At 40.7% G+C, this 27961-nt stretch overlaps 1 protein-coding gene across 1 annotated transcript; it reads right to left on the bottom strand.

Moving 5' to 3' along the window:
• Positions 1-11: 11 nt before the first annotated feature.
• Positions 12-27752, bottom strand: NPC1 (NPC intracellular cholesterol transporter 1). The gene is made up of 25 exons (XM_033001076.2): positions 27499-27752; positions 20205-20327; positions 18835-18941; positions 18071-18246; positions 17273-17440; positions 16382-16631; positions 14385-14461; positions 13372-13742; positions 12782-13008; positions 12134-12234; positions 11071-11173; positions 9940-10129; positions 9356-9538; positions 8504-8618; positions 7539-7666; positions 7307-7447; positions 6650-6739; positions 6346-6536; positions 5453-5568; positions 4768-4897; positions 4174-4374; positions 3025-3256; positions 1845-1958; positions 907-1069; positions 12-347 (listed from the first exon to the last, which is right to left on the bottom strand). Exons 1-25 carry the CDS (start codon positions 27574-27576, stop codon positions 265-267), a joined length of 3858 nt encoding a protein of 1285 aa, XP_032856967.2. The 5' UTR covers positions 27577-27752; the 3' UTR covers positions 12-264.
• Positions 27753-27961: the final 209 nt, after the last annotated feature.

The raw sequence follows: 27961 nt of genomic DNA, 5'->3' as shown, positions 1-27961 counted from the left end.
GATGCAACCTCTTGAAAACAGAAGTGGTTTAGTAATCTTGTTAACACTTAGTTTTAGTAACACTGTTACATGAGCCACACGTAGCATTTCCTGAGTGTAAAGCTATGTCCAAAGCTGCAGCTGATATCTTCTAGTTGAATCTGTGCAGGAGTCAAGTCAGTGGTGGTTACAGTGTGATAGTCATAGAACATCGCTGCGCTTCAGTTCTTACGAAGAGTTGGGCCTAAGCCACAGTTCATGGAACCCACTGAACACTGTTAAAAACTAGAAGTAGAGGAGTCTCTCCCGTTCTGTACCTCTGGTCCTCTCTTGCACAGCACGAGTTTTAGCTTTATTTATTGATGGGCCTAAGTGAGAGAAAACAGTTATTCCAAAGTCTCAACATCACGTGACAATCAGTCATTGAAGCATGCATGATCTTAGTTGTTTAGGTCCAGCTTAACACTGATGAGACTTGAAACACATTTCTGCTCAGCTGTTAATAGCTGCTAGTAGCAGCAAGGGCAGCAGGCAAGTCCCCATCAGTCTTTAACCCCCTTAGTAAGGCTCAGTTAAAGCCTACCTTTAAGAACTACACCACTGGCATAAATTCCCCAATTCAGGAGGACAGTGTTTGGACCATCCTTACTGCAAAGCAAAACCACTTCTGCAAATGCAGAAGTGTCCCACAGCACAGTTGTTTCCACCCACCATCCTGTCCCCAGTCTGAGAGACACTGATCACTGAGCCCACACTGCCATCAGTCAGCCCTTGCTCTCCAACAGACTGGCTAGCTGAATGACAGGGGCTTGTTCACACAGTGCTGTTTACCCTTGCAATCCTTTCCATTTAATGGAGAGCAAGTGTCCACAAGTAGCCAGCTATTTTTTCTGGAAGTACGTTTTACAGCAGACTGTCACATCTTACCTATATAACTAAGCAGAACTGGAAGAAAGATTAGTCCGTGTGTTGCTCCCAGCAGAACCATAGCTAAGTACATCCTGAAATAGAATATCTTGAAGATTTGAGATTTGGAGAAAGCCAGCACTACAATTCCTCCAAATTTGGTCAGTGTAATACCACTGAAAACCTGTCAATAAAAAAAGTGTTTAAGGGACAAATAGGGCTTCATGTAATCTATTTGCTTTAAGTATTGAAGACTTGCTACAATTCTCATGTAATTTGAGGCTCCCATATGTAGTATACTTCCTTCCCTGTTAGTCCTTAGATCCAAATCCAGCACCTACTCAGGACAGACAAGAGTTCAACTTAGTCCCGCTACAACCTGGCACCATAGGCCAGGCTCAGTATGATTAAAGGCCCACTCTCATCTCTACAGCCATCTAGTTTTAGTTTAATTTTTACTTCGGGCAGACACGGATTAAAACCATTACTTGAAGTAACTCAGATTCCAGGGACGTTCCTTACCTGGGTCCAGTACATACATTGCCAGAACAGTCGTATTCCAACCCCATCCAGGTCACTTATCTAAGTGACATGACAGTACTAGCTAAATACCGAGCCCTGCCTGCATTCCCAAAGCTCCAATTGCATCCCATATTCAGCACCACCTTTCCTAGTCACCTCTGAGTATTTGGAAGGGAGAAGCACTTAAATTTTAATGGGACAAATCAAGGTTAATCCAAACTACTAGTTCAGCTAAAGCTTTTAGATCTGTTCCCTATTATTAGGTAGTAGTAACACCACCTCTATTACTAACAGAAGCCTAGGTTGACCTTTAAGAGTTTTCATACAATATTCCCAAGAGAAAAAGGCAAGACCAGCCTTATGACTTAAGGATACTGGCACAATCTGTACAGTTGTAACTTGGCTACTCATTTCCCCCCCATACAGTGGGTACTTACTGAACTGCCCATGTGAGACAGAGCTTCTTCCGCACGCTCTACTCTGCTGCCCTTCGTACTAACAGTGAACGCTCTCGTCACGTGACTGCAGAATTCCACAGCAATGCCACAACTCTAACAAATAGGAAATAAACATACACAAAACCATCATTTAAATGAGCACTTTGACAGTAAGGGCTCTACTCAGAATTCCAGACAGGCTAGAGAGGTTCTCTAGCAGCTGTGATCAGTTCCCAAGTTAAAGTGCCACTGGAAGTTACCAGGTCGGTATGACTTGCTTTCTAGGGGCTGTTGCAGGCACTGTACAGCATTTTACCGCTAGTTATTACTAATGGACAACTTGATTAAACAGGAATTGGAATATGAGATCATTCTAGAGGACAAAAGTTTCTTGTTGAAGAAAGCTGGCTTCAATACAGCACATGCAGTGAATACTGAACACTAAAATCAGTTTACAGATTAAAGCAATAACATTGCTTTAAAATAACACTGAATATACATTCTGATTTGATACCAAAAGAGTTCAGCAGATTAGTCATTCACAACACTGACTGAACAGTTGGCAAGTCTTAGACTTATCTAGCAAGTAGATTTGCATGAACATATGCCCAGCTGTAACACGGGGCAACAGTTTACTCTCTCATAACTTTTGCAGATCTGCCACAAGTCTCTAGAGAGCAAGGTAGGCCAGGGCTCCCACACTCCTCTATTAGTCCCCAAGTGCTGGAGTGTTTCACCAAGGCGTTCTCTGCCCAAGCATTTCACCCTTTTATACGGGAACAATACTGGTGCTAGCGCATCACAGATCTGCTCTGCAGAACATCAATACAGCAGAAGCCTTAACAGTAACCTATGTATCCTTACAGTAGGCATGAGCAACCTCTGTTGCTGCACACCAGCACCTAGCCTATGTAATCGCCATGCAACTGTTGCTGCAGAACACAAGAGACCACTACCAGATGCAATATAGCTTACACTTCAATTTCTGTATCTTATCAGTACTGGGACTAGTTGTCAGAATAAATCTGATTTCTACACACTGCCTAGATGTATTAACATAGTTCCATTACTGTTCAAGTGCCCATCATTTAGTAGAAAATATTACTCTATCATGAATACAGAAAGCACACAGAACTGTTCAAGACTCGGAAACAGAAGCAGAGGGATCTCATTTACTTACCATGACAAGATTTACTAATGAAACTGCATTCAAGCTGATGCCCCAGAGCCACATCACTCCAAACATGTTGATGATTATCATAGCAATAGTTATTGAAACTACAACAGCAGCCCATACTTCAAAACCGAGCAGCACAGTTGTCACCAAAAATATTGATCCCAAGGAGATGCAGAGGTTAAAGATAGCATCATGCACAATTGTCAGGTATTGTTCATAGAAGACATAGAACACACTGGAAAGAAGAGAAGGTATAGTTAGACATCTTCCTTGCTACATGCTAATGTTAGATTAGCTTCTGTGCTAAGGATAAAGTAGTTCCCTCCTCATAGGAGTCACCAACAGGAACTGGCTTCCTAGCATCAGTAGAACAACTTCTGCGGAACACTGGCTGTTAGATGACAACTCGTCACTAACACTTCTAATAAAGGTTGTAGCTGGAAGTCAGGGTAATTCCCTCACTTCTATGTAAGCAGCTACAGCAGCTGCCAGAAGGTAGTTCCTCAGATCGATGGTGGCAACTGGAGGAACTACTGCAGAGGGTCTGAACTGATTCATTATTTGATCCTTGAGGTCCATTCCAAGCTGGTATTCTGTGATTCTGCAGTGAGACCATAAGGATGGACAGGATCCTCTGAAGCAGAGAGATTAGTATTTCAGCCATACAGATACTAATTTTGGCTCAATTTCATTGTGGTACTCTTATAGAGCCTTTAGTATGTTAATCATGCAAGCATTAGATAAGCAGTACCTGACATCACTGCTGCCTTTGCTTTAGGTTTAAATAACTTAAGTTTGAAGTCAATACATTCACACTACAGCTTGCAATGACCCAGGTCAATGTATCTGCTTAAGTTAAAATTATTAAACTACAGTGAAAGATAGAAGTGCCCAAGCTGAAGCCAGGACTACCTTTACAGTGAAGGACAGGTTTTGTGATTTTTAGTTAGTTACCAACCACAGTAAAAAGAAGTTAGTGCTGTGAATCTTACTCATATTTTTGTGGTTTTACTAGATGTTCTAGAATCTCTGTAGTACCTTCTGTCAGACAAAACTCAAGACTCAAGTCTCTAAGATATTATTAGCCAGTACCTTTCCTCAGTTGTTGCAAGTTGAGTATTTGTCACTAAGTCAAGAAATATCTAAGCATACCTGTAGGGAAATACCCGGTAGTTCTTCTCTTTGATGCCCATGGTTTCAGTAATGTTATCTGCTATGACCCGAGCTTTCTTCATAGCATCAATAAAATCAGATGATGTTTTCAGTACAGTATGGTAAGTCATAAAGTAAGTAGCTCCAACATCAGATTTGTTGTTTATAAAGTTGACAGCAGAGTTATAAGCAGCATGTCCTCTATATAAAAATAATAACATTTTAGATGTCAGTGAGCACCCTTTAAATTTCTTAGCTTTTATAAGTTATAATCTTGTTCCTAACAGTTTCCAAAACTGCTAAAAGCTTCAGAGCACAATATATTTCAAGACTGCATAGGATATACTAGAACAGGCATACTATACAAGTTGTTTCTCTTTGCACAGGGGAAAGCTGCTGTTCCATTTAGTTGACGATGTATTTGTTCTCCCAGTTTTGTTTCAGAAAACACTATAGAACAGGTGAGACGTCAATGTTTGAATGACTTTTAGAAGGACATTAGATATCCAACCCTGCATACGAAAAAGTCACACTTGCAGAGCAAGTATCTTTGACATACTCGTCTAAACAAGATCTATAGAATATGGCTCTTACCCTTTACCACATTTAGGATTAGGGTTGTCTGACAGGAACATTGGCAAAAATGTCATGAAGTCTTTGCCCTGTGGTCTCTGCTTGCCTTCTTGAGTCAGTGGTCGACAACGTGTGCAGGATGGATCAGTGACTGAAGAAATACAGGAAGAAGGTGAGTTACAGAATCGAGTGTTCTTTGTCATAACACTAGCAACTTCTGACTTGCAATACTACAGGATAACAATTCCATAAAAAGCATTTTCACTGGTTAAATAACAGATCAGCACTGAACTTCTGTATAAAATTTGTAGCCCTTTATTACTACTAAAGAAAGGGCTATCAGAACAGTTACTTGTGCACTATCTACATTAGACCTGATGAGAATTATACCAGATTGAAGGACCTGAACACAAACAGAGCACTAAGTTTGTGTGCTCAAATGAAACCAGCAGAAGGATCAAAGTTTTTACAACTATTTATGGAATAGTCATTACATTGGCTGTATAGATAGGCAGTCTTCAACCTGCAGCATTCCAGTAGAATATTTACATTCACTCAAACAGCAGTTCAAACAAATTAGAGGGCAACTCAAGAGGTGCCTGCTCACATAAGAGCAGCAATTCACCTGACTCATACCATGATGAAATGTTTTGCCTGTGAAACTTACACCAAGCAAATCCCATAGCAACAAGATAGATGCTAATACCTGAAGCATTGCAAAACTGTCCAGTGGTATTGTAGACTCTGCAACAGGATGACTGTGGCTTCACCCAGTCAAAGTAGTCATCAATCCAGGATGATGGGGCATAGCCTATCCTTGTGCTAATAAAAATAATGTAACATAAGCATCATTAGTAAATTTATGTTTCATTCCAGAACACACGCCTTGATCTCTCCAGTGCTGACTTATGCCACGTCAACTAATTCTGGTCCAAGCTACTTAGCTCTCCATGTAGTACCCTGCTCCAGAACCCCATCCAAGAGCCAGTCTTGCTCATAACACTGCAGCTAGCAAACTGCAGGAGCTTCTTCCCTGCATTCAAGTCCCACTGTTAAGCTCAGCTTTCCATTCCCCTGTTCACTCTCTGCCCCATCCTATTCCAGATATTGTTGCCTCAGTTTTCAAGCAAGGCTCCTCCTTCAGCTAGGTTGAAGTAAACCCACCAAACTACAGAAAAAGGAATCAGGAAGAGACTTTCTTCAGTTGTTAGCTACTGAACTCCAGATACAGTTCCTGCTTAGCCTTGGCTAGGTTAGTTTATCCAACAAGTTTAGAAACTGAACACACAAGTCATTTTCTAGGAGAGCTTAACCATACTGAGAGGTTTTCTTCCTACCATTCCCAGATTCCTTGAAGGATCCCTTTTCCAAAACCAAGTACATCAGTATTATCCCACCAATCCAGACAGGTTTCATCCTTGTTCTAGGATATTTCCACAGCTTCTTCCCTTCCTCCCTGCTCCCAAAATGACAGTATAGTGCAAGTACGATAGTGTCAGTTGTACAATCAGCTGATGAGCTTGAAACATGTTAAAAGGACACACTGATCAGCTACATCTCTTCCACGTGACTATGCAGAGAAAAGCACCAAAAACTTACTAGCTACCAATTTCCGCAGCATTGAAGACTTGCTGGACAAGTGAATCGTTATTACATCCCATTCCACCACACACCATGTTCTGCCCTTCCAAAGAGGTGTAGTTGTGCCCTTCTTCTAGGACGAAGTAGACGGGAGGACCTGCATGCAGGTACTTGCTGAGTTGGCTGAAGTAATCCATTACGTAGGAGTCCTTAAGGGGAAAGTTTTGAGTTACTATCACACAATGTTGAGGTAGCACAACAAGGTATCAAGGTTTCATTTCAGCCACAAGTTACTGAAGAGCAACATGATCTTAAGACTCACATCTGGCATTGAGAGAGACTGATCCAGTCCAATCTCTACATTGTGCATAACTGCTGTACTGAACGACAGAACACCCACAAACACTGCTATCTGCAAACAAGCAAATTCATGGAAGTGAAAACTACACAGAAACAACAAGCAAGAGAAGTTAATAGGAACCATGCAAAGAGGCTCTAGTTTAAGTATGCTACCCAGACTTACGACAACAGTGGCAGTAAATCCTAGCTACTCAGAGTTCCCTTTAGAGCCATAAGGGAAAATTTATATTTAGAAGGCAGTAGTGAAAAATATACCAAACACCTCCTGTAAATAAGCACAGTAGCTTCAAACTGAATCATGGATTCAGCAACAACGCTCTAGATTAATGCAGTGTAGGAGCCAATGTGCTGATTTTTGACACATGCCTAGAATGATCTGATTGTCAGTAATGCTACTCTTAAATCTGGGCTTTGGACAATCCAAGGTCAAGCCTCTATTTACTAGAAACACTCTTGCAGTTACAAATGCTTATTCCAATATTTACGCTGAAAGCAAAAATACTAGAAGCTTGTTTCACTGTGTTGACCTTTTTTTTTTTTCTTCAGTATTTAGACCTTGAGCTCACTACACTTTTGCTCAAGATTAGATGACTGCTTACTTTAAACAGAGTATACGTACTACTATTGGTCTCATCCAATCCTTAAGCAGATATGGAGAATACAAATTTTTGAAGAACAGAAATAAGATGCTCTCAGAATGCTGGACTCCACTCATTTCTTCATTGCTTTTGATGCAACACAAAATATCCAGTCTATTCCTCTGAAAATATGGATTAAATGCCAGATTTAGTATGGAATGTTCTGCAGAACCATCCTTATTACACTGCAGTTACAGGTGCACTTATACTCACCTCTTGACGCTTAATATCCAAGCCCAGGAGACTTACAAAGCAAGTGACTTGAAGAATAAAGTCTATGAGCACAGCCATTCCAGCAAAAAGGGAGAATGTGCGAACCGCTGGCATCGTAGACAGTGTCCCTGAAGGAAGTGACCCAGTTTGTTAAGCAAGCTCCCTTCTCTTAGAAATGCACGAGCATTTTCTAGACAGATATCCCACGCAAGTGCTAGCCTTACAGCAGGACAAAAGAGCCTTTCGTTTCAGAGTAAAGAAAACTGCTGATATAAGCCTGGCTATGGCTGCTGTCTTTGACCTGTTTGACAGCATTAAGGGCTGTGGAAAGGAGTGACTAGCTTTAAGACATTTCTCAATGCCAAAGTTACTCGTCTTGTGCAAGATGTGTAAGACAGTAGTTAAGGAGTAATGTCAAGCAAAATCTTACATTGAGTGCCTTACTCCTGAAGTAAGTTGAACTCCAAGTTACGCTCCAAGTAAACATATTCATTATGAAAGGAGGCCAATTTATACTTGAAAGGTAACAACATAAGACATGCCTTTAACACATACTGTAAGAGTGAACCTCAAACATAATCTGTCATAGGGGCATTTTTCTGAGAAGTGTCAAGATGACTGAATGCAATACAGGAATTAGAAATACATCAAATGTCAGGATGCACTAAGGTCAAATTTAGACTTGTCAGTCACTGAAAAAAAAAAAATCAGTAAAAAGCTCCAACCTTTCAAGCTGAAGAGCTTGACAGATTCAAAAATTGTATCTTTTTACCTGTGCCAGTCTCTTAAAGTACTGCAATGCCTATCCCCACAGAGGTCAAGTTAAACTTGATTATAGCAATGAACAACTATGCTAAACTTCCTCTACAAATTCTTGCTTTGTTTTTATATTTTAATTTTGCATTTATTCTTGCAACGCAAAGGTATGATAAGGCTCTTATCTTCAAATATTAAAGTTGTCTTACCAAGAAAGAATGCTACAGTCTCCGAAACAGAGGAGAGAAACATACTGGGTGCCACATCTCCCAAGACTCTGCCAATCTGTTTATCCAGAGTTTCACCCTGAAGGCGCTCATCTCTCTATTTTAAGACAGTGATTTATTATAATTAGGAATCATGCAATTTAGAAAGTCATTTCATATAGCTTAACAAAAAAACACCCCTTTCAAACATCCAAGACTATATTTTGTTGTTTTCACTTCATTAACTAACATGAGTTACATGAAAAAAAAGCAGAGATTTGCCAATACAAAAGCAGCATGAACATCCCCTGTTGCCTTGCTTCAAAACTAGCTTAAAATACAATACTAAGTTCACTACTTCAGTAAAATCTCCATACTTGCCAAAGGCAGTGCCAGTTTCAGTGGGTTATTGAGCCTGTCAAGCTAGAAAGCTGATTACCCACTAAGACTTAGTGTCAGAAGTCCCTGGTCTTACGCATGTCATTTAGTCCATGATTACTGCTCACAATACACCAAAATTACAAGTGATGAAAATAGTCGTCAAGTTCTTCAACTACTATAAGTATGTTAAGAATATTATTAATTTGGACATTATTAGTATGTGGACCAGAAACTATGTTAAATGAGCTTGATGTTAACCAGCAATAAGAAAAAGCAGAGATTTCTAAAATTTTTTTTTTTTTTTGTGGAGGTTGAATGTACCTATAACCTTGGCTCTCTTCAAAACCACTAGATATCCTGTAAGAGTTCAGAGCTGCTCAGACTGGGCTGAGCACTGGAATGCAGGAAAACTTTCTGTTCCAAGTTCACAGACAGCAGGCACGTTTAGAAGAGTCTGTATGAAAGAATAAATACCTGAAGTGTCTGGACTATAATGAAAATGTTGTCCACGCCAATAGCCAGCACCAAGAAGGGAATTACTTCTATCACAATCAGTGTCAGTGGGATTCCGAAGTAGCTGAAAATGCCTATAGAACAAGCCACTGAGCTCAGTACAATCAGGATGCCTGCAATGCCCAGGGAGATCTTTGAATCCACCTGAAAAAGTTGCAACAACTGTCAACCAAACCAGCATCATCACATAGGACAGATTATAGCAAAGGTAAAAAGCCATATTCTTACATTTAGTGTAGTTAGTAGAAAGCTTACTCTTCTGGTTCTTTAGAAGATCCAGATATTTAAAAAAAAATTGAAGCTACAAGCCTTAAAGCTGAAGTTAACTGCACATCTTAAGTGAAAATATTTAGCTGAGGATATGAAGTACACATGAATTATCAAGTATGACAAGAAGGGCAGTAGCTCCTGCCCAAGGAGAACTCAATGCTTTAAGACAAGATTGAATATGAGCATTCTACAACATTTAAGTCACATAAAGCTAATAAAAACTAGTTAGCAAGCTGTAGCTTCAGTGTTTATAGCAATGAGAACTACACACGTACCAACAGTCTTCTACAGCTCTGGATATGTCCCAAAGCTATGGAGATGTACACAAACATTACAATATAGCTTATCAACACAGTGCTAACATCACTCTTGCTTTCGCGATTGATTTCATCTTCAATACTTCGTTCAGCAGAAAATGATAGAGTTAAGTTTGGATTATCATAGTTCTTCAAAAAGTTAATAAACCTAAAAAAACCACCAAAACAAAAAAAAACCCCAGGTCAGTCACACTTTAAAGGATAAAATATCTTGCATTAGAAATACTTGAAAGTCAGCTGAAGGCAAATTTAAGTTATCTGTGTGGTACAAGAGTGCACTGTGGCCAGACAGTATTTTGAGGGACCTAGGATCTCCACTCCAAGCACTTGAAATACACTATGCTGAAATACTTTCCATGTTCTCTCCAAAGTTTGAGGACAACCAGATATCTTGCATAAGCATAAGCTACTTCAAAGTGTAAGTGCAATTTTCCTCAAAGCTAAACACAGAAGTACACACGTGAAATATAACTACAGCTTCCTTACAGTACTTGAACAATTTATTAGCCCTTATTTCAGTTTCCCTAACTGAACAGAGGTGCTCGTGACACAGGTACACACTAGTTGTACTTAGTCTCAGACTTTCTAGTACAGTAGTTTTTATCCGAATTGTTAGCCAGAGCAGTTGGCCTGTGTAAGCCAACATCAGCTCTTCAAGATGGTGAAAGGTACTAAAGCTTTAGGTCCTCATCTGGAAGAAGTTTTTAAAAATTAAAGCTTAAGAATTACGGGATAATGCTGGACCTTTCCACTGGTGGTTAATGGTCCAGCAGATTGAAGAGTCTACCTGTGTAATTCTAGCCAAAGTAAGATATATCAATTTTTTTCTAAAGTTACTTATCAGCAAGGACTACTAGACTAGATGGTCACTAACAAGACTAGAACCTATCTCTCTAAAGCAAATGAAGTATGCCAGATAAAGTGAAAGTCTTATGGCCAGTATAGTCTGTCCGTAACCAGTTCTGCTGCCTCTCAAAACATCCCTGTAGTTATACCGAGACACAGTCAGTACACTACAGGTGTTTTTCATGTGTCTACATTTAAAGCTTCTCTACTGTATGCAGTTCAGCATACAGTAAGCCTACTTACTCTTTTTCCCATGCCAAGGCTTTCATTAGCTTTCTTGAATCATTGTAGTAGTTGTTGACAGGAAACGTAATAACAAGAGCTGTAGCATTATTATAGTTATCATCTATAGAGGAGGAAAAAAAATTAAGATGTCAGGCATTATGAAATAGAGCTTGTATTTCAATATAGGCTTGTACAATTAAATTTAAAATGAGTATTGTACAAAACAATCACATCCCACAACTCCATTACATTCAATCTGTTTAACAACACTGAGTTCTCAAACACACTACTGAAATAAGAATAGAAACTGATAAGCACTCTAGATTGTATTAAAAAGCAATTATTTACCATGTTTGTGACACCCTAACATTAACTTGCTGCATGGTTAGACAAGGGCCTACTACAGAACCAGTGCTTATGACTTTCCATTTAAAGAGAAAGAGGATGTGGTTTCCTAAACACCGTGCATCTTGTGTACTTACGATTTTACTCAGAGCAAGTACAAAACCCACACAGTTCAATCAAGAAGTGTTTGCCTTCAAAGGCTGTTTTAGTACATGAGAGTTTGATACATCTATTAAGTTATGTTTAATTGGATAAATTGCTTGAGCAAAAGTCTGGCTTTAAAGTAATGATGGAAGGATTTCCTTTGTGAACACCTTAGTCTATACTTACCTGTTTTGTCAGATGAGTGACAAAATTTTCTTTTAACTCAAATGCAAAATATATGCACATATCAGCATATCAGCTTGAGATACTTTACGTGTATCTAGTGTCCAGAAATTAGAGATCCTTTAGCAGGCCCAAGGAAGACTGAATATTTGTATACTTGTCAACAGGACAAGTATGTTCAGTAATTGCTTGCATTTCACACTTCCAGAGCAATCTGCCTTCAATCTCAGCACTGATCTACTGAGAAGTTATTTAAAATATCCTTACTTACTGAAAGTTTAACAAAACCCCAGTTTCTCTGGAGTGCATTTAATCATCTGTGTCAAATGAGAATGCAACTTTAGTGCCAAAACCAGCACACAAGTACGTACTCTCAAGACATAAACTACAGTACTGTTTTGCCACTTACCATCATATCCTCCCAACACCAGCCATGGAAATACAGGTCCACCAAATGTTCCTAAGCAGGGATCATGAAGCAAGCTTGTGTCATTCAGTGATGCTGGGGCCCTAAAGAAATCAGCAATAATTGTGAGGTCCTGCTTAACAACTGAGGCACAGAACAAAGTAAAAAGCTGTAGTGTTATAACTGATTATCAAGAGAGAAATTAGATATGATTGCTAGTGACATATTGTCCTTGTGCTGTTTGTTCTGAATTTAAATAAAGTTTTAAAGGTGTCTTCCTTACAGCTTTTAAGACAAGGAGTAGCTTCTACCAAACTGAACTATAAACTGAAGTGAAAGCTTAAAAACCATCTTCTGTTACAGAACTCTACTTCTCAGAACTGTTTGAAACATGTTTTAAGGTAAGCCAGAGCCAGTGTCTGCAAACCAAGCTTACACTTTCATGAGGTTTTCAGTTAACTCATTCTGAAGTACTAAGACACAGACACACAAGCAACCTATACCAATCTGCAGTTCCACGCAGTATTGAGAGTTTAAAAGGGGGCAAAAAAAGGTTCAAGGGGGCAGTAAGAACTAGGTAGTTTTGTTTGCCAGCACGACAAAGACCTAGGTGGCCTACAGTTTGAAAAAGCACACAATCATACTACTTACCGAACACAATATAAGAAGTGAGTGTGGTAGTCAGCATAGACAAAGAACTCATCCCCAATAGTGTGATCTAGAACAGAATGACTGTTCTGAAAGTAGTTGAGTACACTCAGTATAGTGCAGTTGCTGTTGTAGGGAGCAAGAGGAGCCAGGCAAATGTCTTTCAGCATTACAGTCTCATTGTCAAAAGAAGCAGTTATGTTGACAATAGCATCCTGCAAATCCAGTACCTTTAAAAAAACCAAACCATAGTTTAAGAGCAGCACAAGAAAGCATTTTCCTTACAAGGTAGGACTTAAGTGCATGCTATATTCCTGTAAGTTTCCAGTGACAGTGGCACATGTCAATAGAAGCGCATTATTAAACCTATTATTCCCATGTTCATGCTAAGAATGCTTACTGGGACTTAGCTTGCAAATCTACCTCTAACATAAAAGTTTTCAGCAAAAAGCTTTTATAAAAGACTAGGATTTTTAATATGAATATCTAGTGATTGTTTTGAGGGACATGTACCGTTACAGATGGAAGCCAACTCCATATGGTTATACCTGTTAGGTACGCTTAGGTCTTTGATCTTGGAAAGTCCCAATTACCTGATGGAGAATCTCTTTGGTAAGTGGAGGCCCAAAAGGTACATCCGCTCCTGATGGGTAAGGCGAATAGGTGTCTGGATGGCTGTTTGGCGCTTGAATAATAAGTTGTTCAGTACGAAAGAAAGGCCCAAAGTGTGTGTCAAAGTACTCCTTCTCCTTGCGAGCTTGGCTGCTTGGGGCTGACCACAGATCTACAGGATTTGTAGTTGCTTTAATATATACGAAGCCTGAGCAGCACATTGCAATGAAGACCACAGAGAAAAGGATAACAGGGCGTGGATTTCTGACACAGAAAGCCCCCCATGATGTGAATGTCATCCTTAGGCCATTCTCAAATCTTTCACCCAGCCTTTCACCACAGGTAATTTTCCCTGTAAGAACAAGAAATAAACAGTAAATGAGAAGTCAGTGAAGTGGCATTTTCTTGAAATCCAAGAGGAAAGATGAAATTGTATTCTAGTTCTGTTCGTAGTAAGCACCAGAAGCTCTGTCTATGCTTATGGTCAGACCCAGGGACCAATCCTTGACTGATGTCAATGGGGCAGAAACCAGCTCGTACCTAGCACTACTCCTTCTAAGGTAAGATTGTCTGACAGCAGTAGGCACAGCAAATAAAGGCAGGAGGCAGCTGAAAGATACATAAGCATTAAAGTGAGCTACCTCAGCTGCTACACAAATTAAACCACACATTCATGGTGTGTTTTGAATGGATGCAGAACATGATCAAATTGATTTTAGCATCATGTTGCCCCCTCTGCCCCAGATATTAAAACACCCCAGAACTTCCCATAAGTTTAGCCAGATCTATAAACTATGCACCCAGGGCTCTCAGCATCCAGCTAAAGAGGGTTAAGTACTACTGTAAAAGAAGAGGCATACTGGCCACAAGACTGAAGCAAATCTCTGTAAGAACAGATTATATGGCCTAACAAAGCTAAAATTCCAGAGCCCATCCACAGGAAGGGGATGCTATTGAGTATTTAATAAATTAATTGCTCCTATCTAAGACTTACCATTGTCACGATGGGAATTCACAGAAAAGGCTACATTACTGTCAATTGGTGTGTACTCTGAGACAAAGTGCCGCCTCCTGCAAGACAAAAAGCTGTGTTACCCTGCTCCCCCCAAAAGGTATCTTCTGGGGTTTGTACAGTAAGAGTAGGGTCCAATGCTAGGAATAAATTTCATTATTTGACTCCTCCAGAAACTATAGACACCACGTTTCCCCTACACCCATCCACTCAAGAACAGCAATCTCCAGTTTTATGATCCTTTGGAACCTACAGTCATGTTGGCTGTCTTGATAAACTTTTCCAGCCTGGATCAAGCACATGTTCTTTATGCATATTTAGATGATCTGTAGCATTAACAAAACAGAGGATCTCTTTAAATTGATTATAACAGAGTGATAATATTTGGAAGAGATTTCTATGTTAGAAACATTTCACTTCATTAATCAAACTGCTTAAGTCATACCTACTAAGCCTGAAGAAATGGAGAAGCAAGGAAAAAAGGTACTGTCTTCCTGTCCTATAGACAGGGAAGTTGTAGCACTGAACATTTATGATAGACCTACATTACTTAAACTCATTCCTGGTATCTCCTGCTCTGGATAAGTTCAACAGCTTCCTCATGGTAATCTAATCAGTTCTCCAATTACAGCAGGGGCTACGAACCAGACATCTCAAATACCCTTACTATTTAATATAGTTTACTCTGTGTGTCGCCCAGTAAGATAAGGCTGCTAAGCATGTCATAAGTTTGTTGTACCCACTATTCTTTTCCACACAGATTTAGTTATTATATAGCATTTCAGATTCCTGGCCATAACTGATCAACATTAAAGTTGCATTGAGAAGTACCACCATATTTAAGGATATTAGATTATGTAAGCCTCTGGAAAATATTATTAAGAAATATTATTAGGTTTTCACTGCTCCAGATTGCTAGCATATCTAACCAAAGCATTTATAGCTACAGCTACTTGTGCACTTTAATAGTGAGTATCACACACCAAATAGAAGCTGGCTTGCTGCCCCTTACTTTACAAGATCCTATAATCACTGGAAGCTCAGCTTCTGTTTAGTTTTATTTCAGAACTTGAGACTAAGGAAAAGTATTTATGAATTAATTTGCAATAGGACAGTGATTGTTTTAAGTATTAGTCTGCAGAAAAACTGTTATGATTGCATATGGCTGCCAACACTGGATCTTGCTCTCTCCCAACAATCCTGAATTGAGTTCCTACAATCCCATAAGGTAATCTTTCAGTGATTTTTAACCCCTCAACCACATCTCCTAACTAAGTACGGTGTGTTAACACATTGTTGCACATGTAACAACAGCCAGAAGTAATGGAGGTTTCAATGAAACACTGCATGTGGTAAACAAGCCTCTCCATCACTGGAATTTTCCAACTCATTCCAGTTTCAGCTTAAGGAAAAAGTGATTTGAGGAAAAGATCAGGATTGCATTTTTACTTAGTCATATGGGTTCTCTAAGATATTAGTTTAGTAGTGCATTGACTTACTCTTAAGCATTGTAAAACCCCACAACTTCCAGAGAAGTTTGACATTTAAGCATGAAGTCAGGTCACTGCTCCTGGCAGGCAGTGGTCTGCTGTCTTAACGCATACCATGCAAGAACAGACACAGTTCTGAGACTTTAAGCCTTTGTGCTAAAGGGTAATGTCAAACAGATGAAGCAAATATATGCACTTCCCTAGACTTCTGCATACTCTCAGGTTCCTGCTTATGAAAGTTGTAGATTTATGTATTTGATCCTGTAGCTAGGGATGCTATGAGTCACACAGCAACTAAACTGTCTTTTGCACTCACTTTCTACCACATGGTTTTAGGTTTTAAAACATTCCCCCGTAAGTATAAGCACCCACCACAGAACATGACTCTTGGCTGGGTGAAGAAGTAGACATAAGCATTCTGTCCTGGGCAAAGGAAGTTTTTAGGAAAATGCAAGTGACCTTCAGAGCAGAGCATTTTGAATGCTTTACCTGTAACACCAGACTCCAAAAACTATTGCAAAAAATATGAGTAGAAATCCCATGTAGGAGATCCACATGATGACATACATAGCATCCAAACCAAACAAAAGCCAAGGAGCAGGCAATGGTGGGGGTTGAGGTTTTGGACCACACACAATTGAACAGTCCTGACAGCTGCATGGTCCTGTTGAATCATCCACAGATTCATTACAGCCTTTGGTAGCATTGTTCATAGGATTCATTCCATGGACAGGAACATCTATGACAAATCACAAGTTGCAGAGCCAGTTTACTACCAGGTAAAAATTCAGACCTTCACAACACAAGCTTCCCAGTTAAATGAGTTAACCCTTTATATGAAAGCCTCTAGCCTCTACATAGAGTAGCTTTTCTTGGTCTTACAGCTGACAAAGCCACTACCTTTTCCACAGCAAGTACTTACTATTTACAGTTGTGTACTAATTAAATGACCGATCATGTTTTACAGACTGAAGTGTTCTAAAACTAATAAGCACATACTTCTGTCATCCCAGCAATGATTTGTCATCCCCCTCATCTGTTCAGACTGTGAAACGTGTAACATTTCCTTACAGAGAAATCCTAAAGGATCAGGGTGCTGCCCTAGTTTCCCAAAGAATACAAGCTATCCAGTTGCCTAAGCTCAGTCCATCCTTTAATGGGTTTTGCAGATCTATACAACAAGAAACTGCATACAAAGCAGGCACAAAGTATGATTTCCAAGCAGAAATCAAAAAAGATAATCAGTTTATCTTACATTGCTTTGAAAGTTTCTGACTGCAGGCATTCATTGCTGGGCAGCTGTTAAACAAATCAGTATACTAGCTATAGCACACAGCCTTTGACAGAAGCTTCAAGGGCACGGACTATTCAGTTTCTTACCTGAAAAGATAGGAATAATGCTGAAAGGAGTTTGTCCATTGTCTTTACTAAACATGTACTCAATCCAGTTGGTTGCATTGCAGTCCTTGACATCCTTCCCACACAGCAGACCCAGTGCTTTAACATTACTTGATGGAGCCTCCACATCTTTGCAGGCATTATACATTGCTAAGAGAGTGCACGAAGACAGAAGAATCATTAAGCCAGCATTATTATTTGAGTGAGCATTCCGAGTATTTCCAATAATTACAGACTCACCAAGTTCAAAGAACATGCTTATAGCTTTCAAGAGAGAACATCTTAAGATAGTGAGATAATAATTTCAGTTGTACTTAGAGTATTCAAGGTTGCAATGCTTTGTTACAGCTATCTTACTTGGAGTGGGCCACCTGAATCCGCATTATGCTAGAACCTACTTTACTGTTTGAAAGACAACAGTACTTAAAGTTCCCTTCAGGGAAAGGTATCAGGTAGGCTTTGGACATTCAGCATTTGGCAACAACTTTGTTTTTCTGAAGTTAAAGTAATCAGGGTTATCAGCTAGTAACCCTTTCTATAGATGTCCTGACTCATCTGAGCCTTAAAAAACACTATTAACAGTGTCAGTGTAGTGTTCCCTACACCCATGCAGAAGTTAGTGTTCCAGCAGTTTCAAGGGGGACCTACTGGTACCTGTTTGATGCCTTGAACTTCAGAAGATAGTCAAAGAGTTGTTTCACCCTTCCAATTCTTCCTGAGAAAGCACTGGTCTTGTTACCTTGACAAAAACCTAGGTAAACTAACACACCATTTACTCACCATTTGCAAAGCGTTCTCCAATAAAGTACTGCAGCTCTGTGATGCTACTTTTGTTCTCTTTTAAAACTGGATCATAATAAGGTATGGTGCTTGTAACATTCAAAAAGTCAGACTGATTTGGACTGCAAGTCAGTTCACAGAAGAGGTTTATCAAGTTGTAAAAACACGATGGACATCTGGGTAGGAAAGTCAATAAACAGCAATTGGATTAAGAGGTAAAGATGCAAGGTATATCTTATTTGACCTACACAGCAAGTGTAAACATTCTACTCAGTCACAGAACAAAAGTATTTAAATTCTGCAAGTTTTCATTCAGCAATACAACATTATTCAGTGCTTAAAATCACTTAATACTCATCAGTAGCATCAACTTCATACGCTAGCAAAATTGCCTACCTCAAATAACAGGTAAGTAGAATTTGATGGAAAACTTAGCTGCTGCTAGCAGGAAGACTTCTGTTAGAACAAGAAGACTGAACAGTATTTTATGCCACCCTCTTCTGAAGGCTTCATTACAAATACAGCAGCTCGAGACAAACTAAGGTAATGTTTATTCTATCAACTAGCTCAATCCAAACTGCAACCAGTTGTTTCATGAAATTAAAGTGTCCCAATATGGATGAGGAAGTCTCTCCAAGAGCTTGCTCCAATAAGCCTTTAAATGAAACTACCATCTCTTCTACAGTTTACTTGAACAGAAGAGTCTTAATGTGCTTTCTTATTATGTTAAAAAGCTCTAGTTGCTTTACTATTCATTAGCATACCTGGAGAGAAACTGCAGAGGCAGCTGCAAGTTGTTTTTCAAAGTCTGAAGCTGAAGAACATCACAGCAAGTACTAACATTGCCGAAGAATAAACCTGGACAGAGTTCCTTCAATAAAAACAGTATTGAGATCAGGGGGAAATGAAGGAAAAGCATGTTTAAGACTTAAACTCATTATATTTATGGGTTCTGCTTAAGCATATTTCAGAAGACAGTAGCTGTTGCTCTGGGAGATGCATAGTAAAAAAAAGGTAGTCTAGCCAATGAGATTCTTTAGAAAATAGGGAGAAGAATCACTTCTTTTATTCAAGGCACCACTTCCTCTTAAAAAGCTCCTTCAGATCATCTTTAGTCACCAGGGTCTATATATAGAATGATAATGGTATTTGAGAGGCTATTAGTAAGAGGACAGCACATGTTTATCCAAGTTGAAAATACTCCTGCAGCTTACCCTCTAGTATACCTTCTAAATAGTATCGGATACTAAAGTCTCGGAAGACAAGACACTAACCACAAAATCATTGATGACCTGAAAGAACTATTTCATGCTCAGTTTATAGAAGAGACAAATGCATTTAATACAAGTAAAACTGATAGTAACACAAAAGAACTGTACATGAAGTCTTCAGAAACATTACAAAACAGTAGTTAACTCAACTACATATTTAAGTCGCTCCTGCCAACAGCCAAATCATTGTTTAACTCTAGAGCTATGTCACACTTTAAAGCTTTGAACTATGATCTGCCAGAAGGCAAGTCTGTCTATATTATCCTATATTGTGCATCAAATAAACTCTCTTTTGACTGTGGCTTTGTTCACTTTGACAGCTAAATCCCAGATAAGGAAATAATGGTCTCACAATAGGCACAGCTAAGGAGGCTGAACTTTGTTCAAGTTTGCTCCTTGTGAACAAGTGTCAATTACTGCCTTCCTATTTAAAGAAGGGATCAAGAATGACCATCTGCTGGAAAACACAGTTTAGTCTTGTTCTTTAGAGATCAGAAGGGCATAATTGCCAAATATATCATAGTTTGGAAGAGTCCTAAAAAAACAGTCTGACAGAGTGCTCAAATCAGTGAGGAAAACATGCAGGAAAGCAAACCGATCCCATAGTCAAGGTTATGTTTGTGAAAGCCTGTAATCACATGTTTTGGAGACTTCTCATATCTCTGAACAGAAACTGAGGTATATTACCTTCACACAGTTGAAGCCACAAGCTATACCTGAGAAATGAGAGATAATCTGTTCACTTTCTCATCAAGTTAGGATGATAAAAGTAAAAGTCATAAAGCAGGTCCAACAGAATCCAACACAGAACTCTAAAGTTAGGAGAATTATTTGTTAGCAGCAGACCTCCAAAAGAAGCTCACCTGCATTAAGTCATAGCCATCCTCTGGTAGTGCTATTGGTGGTCCATCATAAGCACAGTTGTATCTCTTGTCTCCAGAAGCAATTCCACATTCCCCATACCAGACACACAATTGTGGAAGTACCTAATCAATATGAGATAACTGATTAGCTGCAAGGAATAGTTGCCAAATTTCTCAACTACTGCAGAGTTTATGTTATACCATTCCAAAAGTCACTTACAATCCAAATTATATAACTTCCTGAAAATTTAAATATCAGCATGTACTACATAAAACAGCCATTAAAAAATGCATGTGTTTTTGACATGGTGCACATCACCACTGATCTCTGGCTCAGCTCCCCATCCTTCCTTGCTCAGTCTAGAAGCAGGATGTGCACTCAATGTAGTTAAGACGCAGTAGCGTAGTTACTTAAAAATCTAAATCAACTGAAAAAGCACCTCCAAATATAAGGTGGTTTAACATATAATTCATTCATACAAGACAATGTACGATTAGTGGGTTAAATTGTCACTTTAGAGCACATGAGTGTAAAGTACATGGAGAGAAGTGTATTGCTTATATGCAATATTTCAGTTCTTCCTGCCACCTTTTAATCCTTCTTGCAAACTCAGTCACTTACAGTGACAGACTGAGGAAGCAGCAGCATAAAGAGGATTGTTAAACTGACCTCCACAGCTCTGCACTCACCATAGAATGCCATGTATTGTCACAACCTCAAAGGATGCTCTCCATCACCACTTTCAAGACTAAGCATGCAACATTTAAATGGGCTTACAGTGCTAGGTAAAAAGCTTCAAGTTTCATTTTAAAGATGTTTCGATTTAAGAGACTATGGAAAAACTCAGAAAATGGTTCTTTATTATGCTCATAAAGGAAATTGAAAAAGGACAAGAGCACCTTGCAAGCCTTGTATTTTTGTTCAGGGGTACTGACAGGGAGACATCTGTAATACTAAACCAAAATATTTACTCTGAAAATTAAAACATTTAATGCAATAACAAGTTATCTACAGCAAAAGCTTTAAGACAACTCCAAGGTCTTCTTATGCACCTGAGCTGCAAGAGGAAAGCAGACTGCACAAACATTTGCTACACTTCTACCACAGCTAATCAAAAGTTTGCATGGTACAGTTTGAGAGACAACTGACCTATTTTTATCTCCTGAACAACCTTGACCTAGCATTTGTAGAAACACCATATGCTTACACTGCAAGGACAGACTGCTGTGCTTTGTGCTTGACCATGAATATTGTTTACTGATCAAGAGGCCCCTGAAAGGCTGTATTTGTATTACCCAAGAGGTACCCAGAGTTACAGTGGCTCCACAACATCCATTTTTGTGCTGAACACTGACAATTCTTCAAAAAGTACATCAGTAATTGTTTTTTATCAGGGACAACCATCACCAGTTTACCTGACCCTGTTAGAACTGTTTTGCCTTTAACTTAACCTAGGCAACATGCACAATTCAAAGTTACTTACTATAAGCCAGGTCCAAAAGTGAATTTAAGTACCACTCATCCAGATCGTTATTTCATTTGTCTACACTGTAATTTCTTCTAGCTAAACCTGTAACCAGATGCTAAGTATCACTATATTCTTACATACAACTTGGAAAGCAGCCTTAAGACTACACTTGTAAACACTGGATGCTTGACATGAGCATAAGCCAAAGCTAAGTTCCCATAACGCAGAGACTATTTACAGAAACTACATTGTAAATTTGTGCATCAAATTAATCTAAGAAGTCAACACTTAGATGCACATTTAGAATTCACTATCTTCACCTCTGCTCCCTCACACCTGTATACCCCAGTTTTAATAGCAAATAATCTACTACTGAAGAAAGAGGATGGTTTATTGTTCATATGTACCGGTGCCAGAAGTGAATTAATCACCTCCAAGAGGAAGCACAGATTCACTGTTCTTTTTGCAAAAGGGCAAAAAATTTTGAGCTGCTTACTACTGCCTGTGAGAACAGAATTGGGTATTTCTTCAATATCAGGCTGGCGTCAATGTTTAGAATGGTTTGTAATCATAATTTCCATGAACACTTTTTTTAAAAAAAAAAACAAAAAACAAAAAACAAACCAACAACACAAAAACCCCCAAGACTTAATGAAGCATAGAAAGTGGGTTACCTAATCCTTATTTGTTTAAAATCCACAAAGTTATCAACCTACTCTTTTCAGAAAGACTTAGCTTCTTCCAGAGTAGAAAGCATAGGAAAACTGGTAATGTAGTTACCAGCTACAAAAAACTTGTCAGGGCACTCCTTACATAGAAAAACTTGAAGTAAATTTCAGCTACTGTGTCAGGCTAACCAATAGTTCTATCGTTTTAAAACTGTTATCTGTATTTCAAGGTAACACTTACTTGGTTATAGATACACAGATACAACATCAAATATAAGCTGTATTATGTCTATAAATTTATCTGAAAGGCTTTTTGCCATCATTTGCAGGACAGAACATAAGGCAACTTACTTACACATGACACTCGGTTGTGCACCAAAAAGTATTCAGCTGAACAGACAAGAAAATAAAGCTGAGATGTTTTGGCCTAGTATTTGTTTACACTTGTAATTTGAATAAAGAATTTAGAACCATATTACTCAAGTTCCACATCGGCAAAACCTACAATGTAAAACCCAACACGTTTATCACTAAAACTTTCAGCCTATTCAGAAAAGCTCAACAGATCAGTTACTTTTAACTACTAGAAGAGCACTTAGACCTAGAACTGCAAGTTTTAATACTCTATTTCAGTATTAACAGTAAGAATGTAATTTCAGAGACAGTCTAAGATTAGATATTCATGCCATGACCTTGCAGGATCTCACTAATAAGAGTCTGAATTTGTTCCCTGAAACAGTAAGCTTTGGTGATTCTTGGTTTACAGTTGGTTGAAGCAAATCAGTAAGCCTAAAAATCACCAAATTATTTGAAGTCAGCAGCCCAAAGTCACCAATAGTGCTCTTGGACATTAAGAAGTTAACAGGATGCTCATCACAGAGTCAGCCACAAAATACCGCAGAGGGCTGGTCTCCCAGCATTCAGACAGTATTCAGGGATACTACAAGTAACTAAGTAACTACTCCAGTACCACGGATAAGATATAGCTGGAAGTTCTTCACCCAAAAACCCTCCCTCTAGTAAAAGCTCGATTCAGTTACAGAGTAAGACAAGTACTTTGCTCTTTCCATTCTTGCAGAACATTGCTACACTGGTAGGAAGAGATAGGGATGAGTAAGTGTGGTTGTAAATAAGTCATACTTAACAAAGCTTCTGCTTGAAGAGTCAGACTTTTAAGGCACTTAGGAAAGATGATTGTTCACCCAAATCTTAAAAGGGTAGAAGCCCTCCTAGCCTCAAAATGAACGGAGAAATGATGTGGTGAAACCAACTGCCTTCTAAATGTGGCAAGATACTCCATAAGAATAAGACAGGGTTGTGTTTTGTTTGTTTTTTGTTTGTTTTTGTTGTTGGGAGTTTTTTGTTGTTGGTGGTGGTTTTTTGTTTGGTTTGGGTTTTTTTTTTAAATAAAAAAGAACACATGACTAAGTTCTCTGTATTTTAAAAGGGGACTTTCTTATGTAGTTTACAAAGCAATAGCAACATAACCTTAGATTAAGGCTGTGCCTTCCTGCCCCCAAAACATCTTAGAAACCAACTGGAAGTGCACTAACAGCACCCTTCAGTACATACCCAGAGTTCAGAAAAGTGTATTCCTACCTCTGATAGGCCTACTCTAAAGAGAAATTTCACCTCAGCTCAGAGCTCCAGGAGCCCTAATAAAGAACTTGCACATGAGCAAGTATGGGCATTTCATGACTATTAACATTCTACAACGCTTCTGTTACAGCTTTCTGGTTCCCGGGCATTATCATTTGTCTGTAATAAAACTAGTGTTCCAACAGATCATAAACACATTTACTTCAGTCTAAATTTCTTCAACTGCATGTTGAAACAAATCAATAATCTTCAACACTTCCAGCAACACTGGCCATCACCAACAACAAATATGTAGCTGTTGAGCAGACAAAGAACAATGATGATGTTGTATACAGAAACAGCAACTATTTGTAGCCTTGCAAATACCAGATGACAAGTGAACACTGTTTGGCTCTCCAAATTAAGATTACTGGTGTATGGAAAAGGCAACAGCATCAGACATAGCTGTTTCCCCTTCCTTCATCTGGGATCTTGCAGGGCAAGAAGAAAGATTCCAGGAAACAACATACTCTGTCGCCCACATCCCCTCAATATCTAGTCCACACCACACTTAATAGCTGATATTGCCCACTAGGTTGAGAAATTGCCGTCTGCAGAAACACAATACCACATTACCCTTAAGTGGCAAGACTGGTTTATGGAAACGGGTGACCAGGTCAAATTTGCAGATCTATCCCAGAAGTTGCACGTTACCTCACAGCCCTCCCCGTGAAGAGGAGGTGGTCCATGGACTAAAGAAAACTTTACAGGTTTAATTCTTACTCTTATTTTGTTTCTTTCAGTAACTTGTTCTAAGGCACCCAATTCAGAGGCAAGCTTTGTCTGCCAAGCTCCTCTTGCTCTTTTGCTCATAGGTAAGGGATTGTTTCATTTCAGACAGAAAAATCTTTAGCTCCTCCTGGTCAGGCAAAGCAAGCCCCAGTTCTGGAGTTATCCATACACATTTCACATGTCACAGGAAAGTCAAGGTCAAGCACAAAGAGGAAGCTGCAATGGTAATAGTTCAATATCTGTAGGAGCAAGCTGGTGTTAGCTGGCAATGATTTCCTGGGAAAATACACACTTACTGCGTGCGTGATCAGAAAGCACAGTGCCCTAACCAGCAGCCGTCTGCAGCTAAGGCCATCTGTACCAAAATACATCTGATGCCCTGCAGGGGAGCAGTAATAATACTGCAAAGCACTCAGATTGTTTTGTCTGCTGCCCAGCAAAGTACTACTCAGTTCTACCAGTCATTCCCTTCAGTCACCTTTCCCCTTGTAAGAAGGCTTCCTCACTTTCCATCCAGAAAGACTATGAACAAGTCACTCCTGATTTTCCAGGAAGTAGCTTAAAGTGGTTACTGTCTTGTTCTGAAGCTACGTTGCCATCCCTGCCAAGCAAGCTGCTCCACACAGGCATTTTGGAACTTCGGCCCATGGTCAGGTAACAGCACACTGCAGGCCACTTGGCAAGTCTGAGGCAGAGCAGCACCTGCCATTAACATCTTCCCACAGGATTTCAGAAACTCAGATATATCCTACAGCTTGGGATCTCAGCTGCTGATAGGAAACCTGTGTCTAACCTTGCTTAGTCACTAATTTGACAGCTTGTGTTTTAGTATAATTATACAAGGATCAACAGAAACAGCTGCCACTCAGCACACAAGATGCCATCCAGTACATTAGACTGTTCATAAGAGAACAGTAAGAGTTTCAAGGTTTCATCCTCCTGTAAGTCCACATTCAGAAACAGAAGTAAAGGAGCCAAGATTTTCAATGTAGTTCTTGGATGGTTTTAATGGGTAGTTAACTATCAACTAGTAAGAGGTTAGCGGGCACAAGTATTGTACCATGCACTGTTTGGAGTGAAAGATACATCCTATACAGGCTGAACACTTCAAGTTCACTGTGAAAGTGTATGTAATCGAAAGATTGCAAACTGAAATGCCACTCTAGTCCACTGACTTCTTTAAAAAGAAGAAACATGACATATGGCACTTTGGTTTATACACACCACAACCAAAAGCACACTACCAGTATATGTGAGGGAGAGAACAGGTTCACCTTCACAGTGCTTCTCTTCTGCAAGCACCTAACACTCTATAGGCTCATTCTAACTGTAGGACCAGCTTCTATTTGAAAGATACCAAGGTCCACTTTGTGGAGTGTTAGGCTGTAAATAAGAGCTAATGGCAAAAAACCCCACCGTAATCCAATTTGGCCTTCTTACATTATAAAACTGAAACCTGCATGCTTAAAGTAATTTTGCAATGTTTACTTCTCATGGACCACAAAGCCACAACCTCTGCAAGGATTCCCCTAAATCTCAGAGGAATTTGTTTCAAGCTCCTGTAGCTCAGTATGCTTTTGTCACCGAAAGGAAAATATCCTGTCCTTTCCTTACCATCCTAGGACATCTCACTGCTACAAGATGGTATCTCTCTCCAAAAACTTTGGTGAGGTATGAAGTCCATACCTACCCACCTGAAGATCATGAGTCATTACTAAGCAATCAGCTTCTCCAGTGGTAACAGGTAAATGAGTTCCTAGTTTTCTGTTCAAGCTCTTTAAATGTTGTTTGAAGAGGATACAAGAACAGTAGAGCCTCAGGACACACACATGATGATAAACTTGGGAGTTCAAAAAGGATTAAGCATAAAACTTGACCCAGGAAAGTATGTTTCCATGTTGGTTAGAGAGGAAAAACAAACAACACTAAGGTTTCAAGACACTCCTTGTTTCTCCGGAGGAATGTGGACTATCTCATTCCTATCTTGGACTACAACATAAACAAAACATGTCTGAGAAGAGCAAATGTTTTACCATATTTTTTCCTAACATATCAAGAAGTCCAATACATTCTACTCCTTCATTTTAAGGAAACGCATAGTTTTAATATCGGCACATCAGTAAGTAGCAGACACAGACAGACTATTACTTCCAGGAAGCTGCCACCTCGCATCAGAAACACGCGAAGCAAACCGAGCCAGACCCCGAGGGACACAGGCAAGCCTCCGCACGGACATGTGACTGCGCGGCTACTCACATGCCCCGGGCGTTGCATAAGGCGGGCACGGCCGCGGCAGCAGCTGCCGGGGGACGCAATGCCCGCCGGCCGGGACCGGGCAGAAGTTGCAGTTTGCTAAACCCGAGCACGCCGGCTTCGGCGCCGCAGGAGCTCCCGGGCGGGCCTGCTGTGTCACCGGGCTGTCCCGCCTCACCCCGGCGCTCGCCTCCGTCCCGAAGCGAGGAGGGAGGGAAAGGAGAGGGAAAACCCCGCCGGCGGACGAGGAGAGGGATCACCCCCCCCCCCCGGTACGATGCTTCAGGTTCGCGCCGCCCCGAGCCCAGCGGCCTAACCCACAGCTGGCGGCTGCCGGGACAGCCGCCTCCCTCGCAGTTTTCCCACCCGGGAGCCCCCCGCCCTGAAGCAACACTCGGAGTTAAGGCGGGGGGGGGATCCCGCTTCCCACGGCGGGCACCCGCCGCTCCTTCTCCTCCCGACGGTGCCAGGAGGTCCGGCCGCCCCCGAGGCGGCCACGGCCGCCCCACGGCGCCCGCCCCGCGAGGGACTCACCCGCACGGGCGACAGAAGGAGGAAGAGGACGAGCAGGCCGAGGCCACCCCAGCCGGGGCTGCCGTGCGGGCTCCCCATGGCTGCGCGGGGGGCAGGGGGGCCGGCAGGGCTCTCGGGCACAGCACCGGGAGGCGGCGGGCAGAGCGGCAGCCGCGCCCGCGCAGGTCCGGAAGGGCCGCTGCCGCCAGGCCGGGCGGCGCTACCGACCCCGCCGCCTGCCCCTTCGAGGAGCGGCGGGAAGGGGGGCGGCCGCGCCCGCGCGCCGCCACCAACCGCCGCCAACGCCCCGCCCCCCGGCCCCGCCCCCCAACCGCCGGCGGGGCGGGGCTTCGCCTCACGCCACGGGCGGGCCGCGCCTCAGGCGGCGGCGCTGAGGGGAGAGGGGGACGGCGGGGGGCTGCGCGGCCCGCTGTCGGGGTCAGGCTCTGCGGAGCGCAAAACCCCGCCTAGCCGGTCGGCGGCT

This window comes from Tyto alba, unplaced genomic scaffold (assembly GCF_018691265.1).
Source record: "Tyto alba isolate M040663 unplaced genomic scaffold, T.alba_DEE_v4.0 Super-Scaffold_27, whole genome shotgun sequence".
Lineage (NCBI taxonomy): Eukaryota > Metazoa > Chordata > Aves > Strigiformes > Tytonidae > Tyto > Tyto alba.
This window is presented reverse-complemented; position numbering and strand designations above follow the sequence as displayed.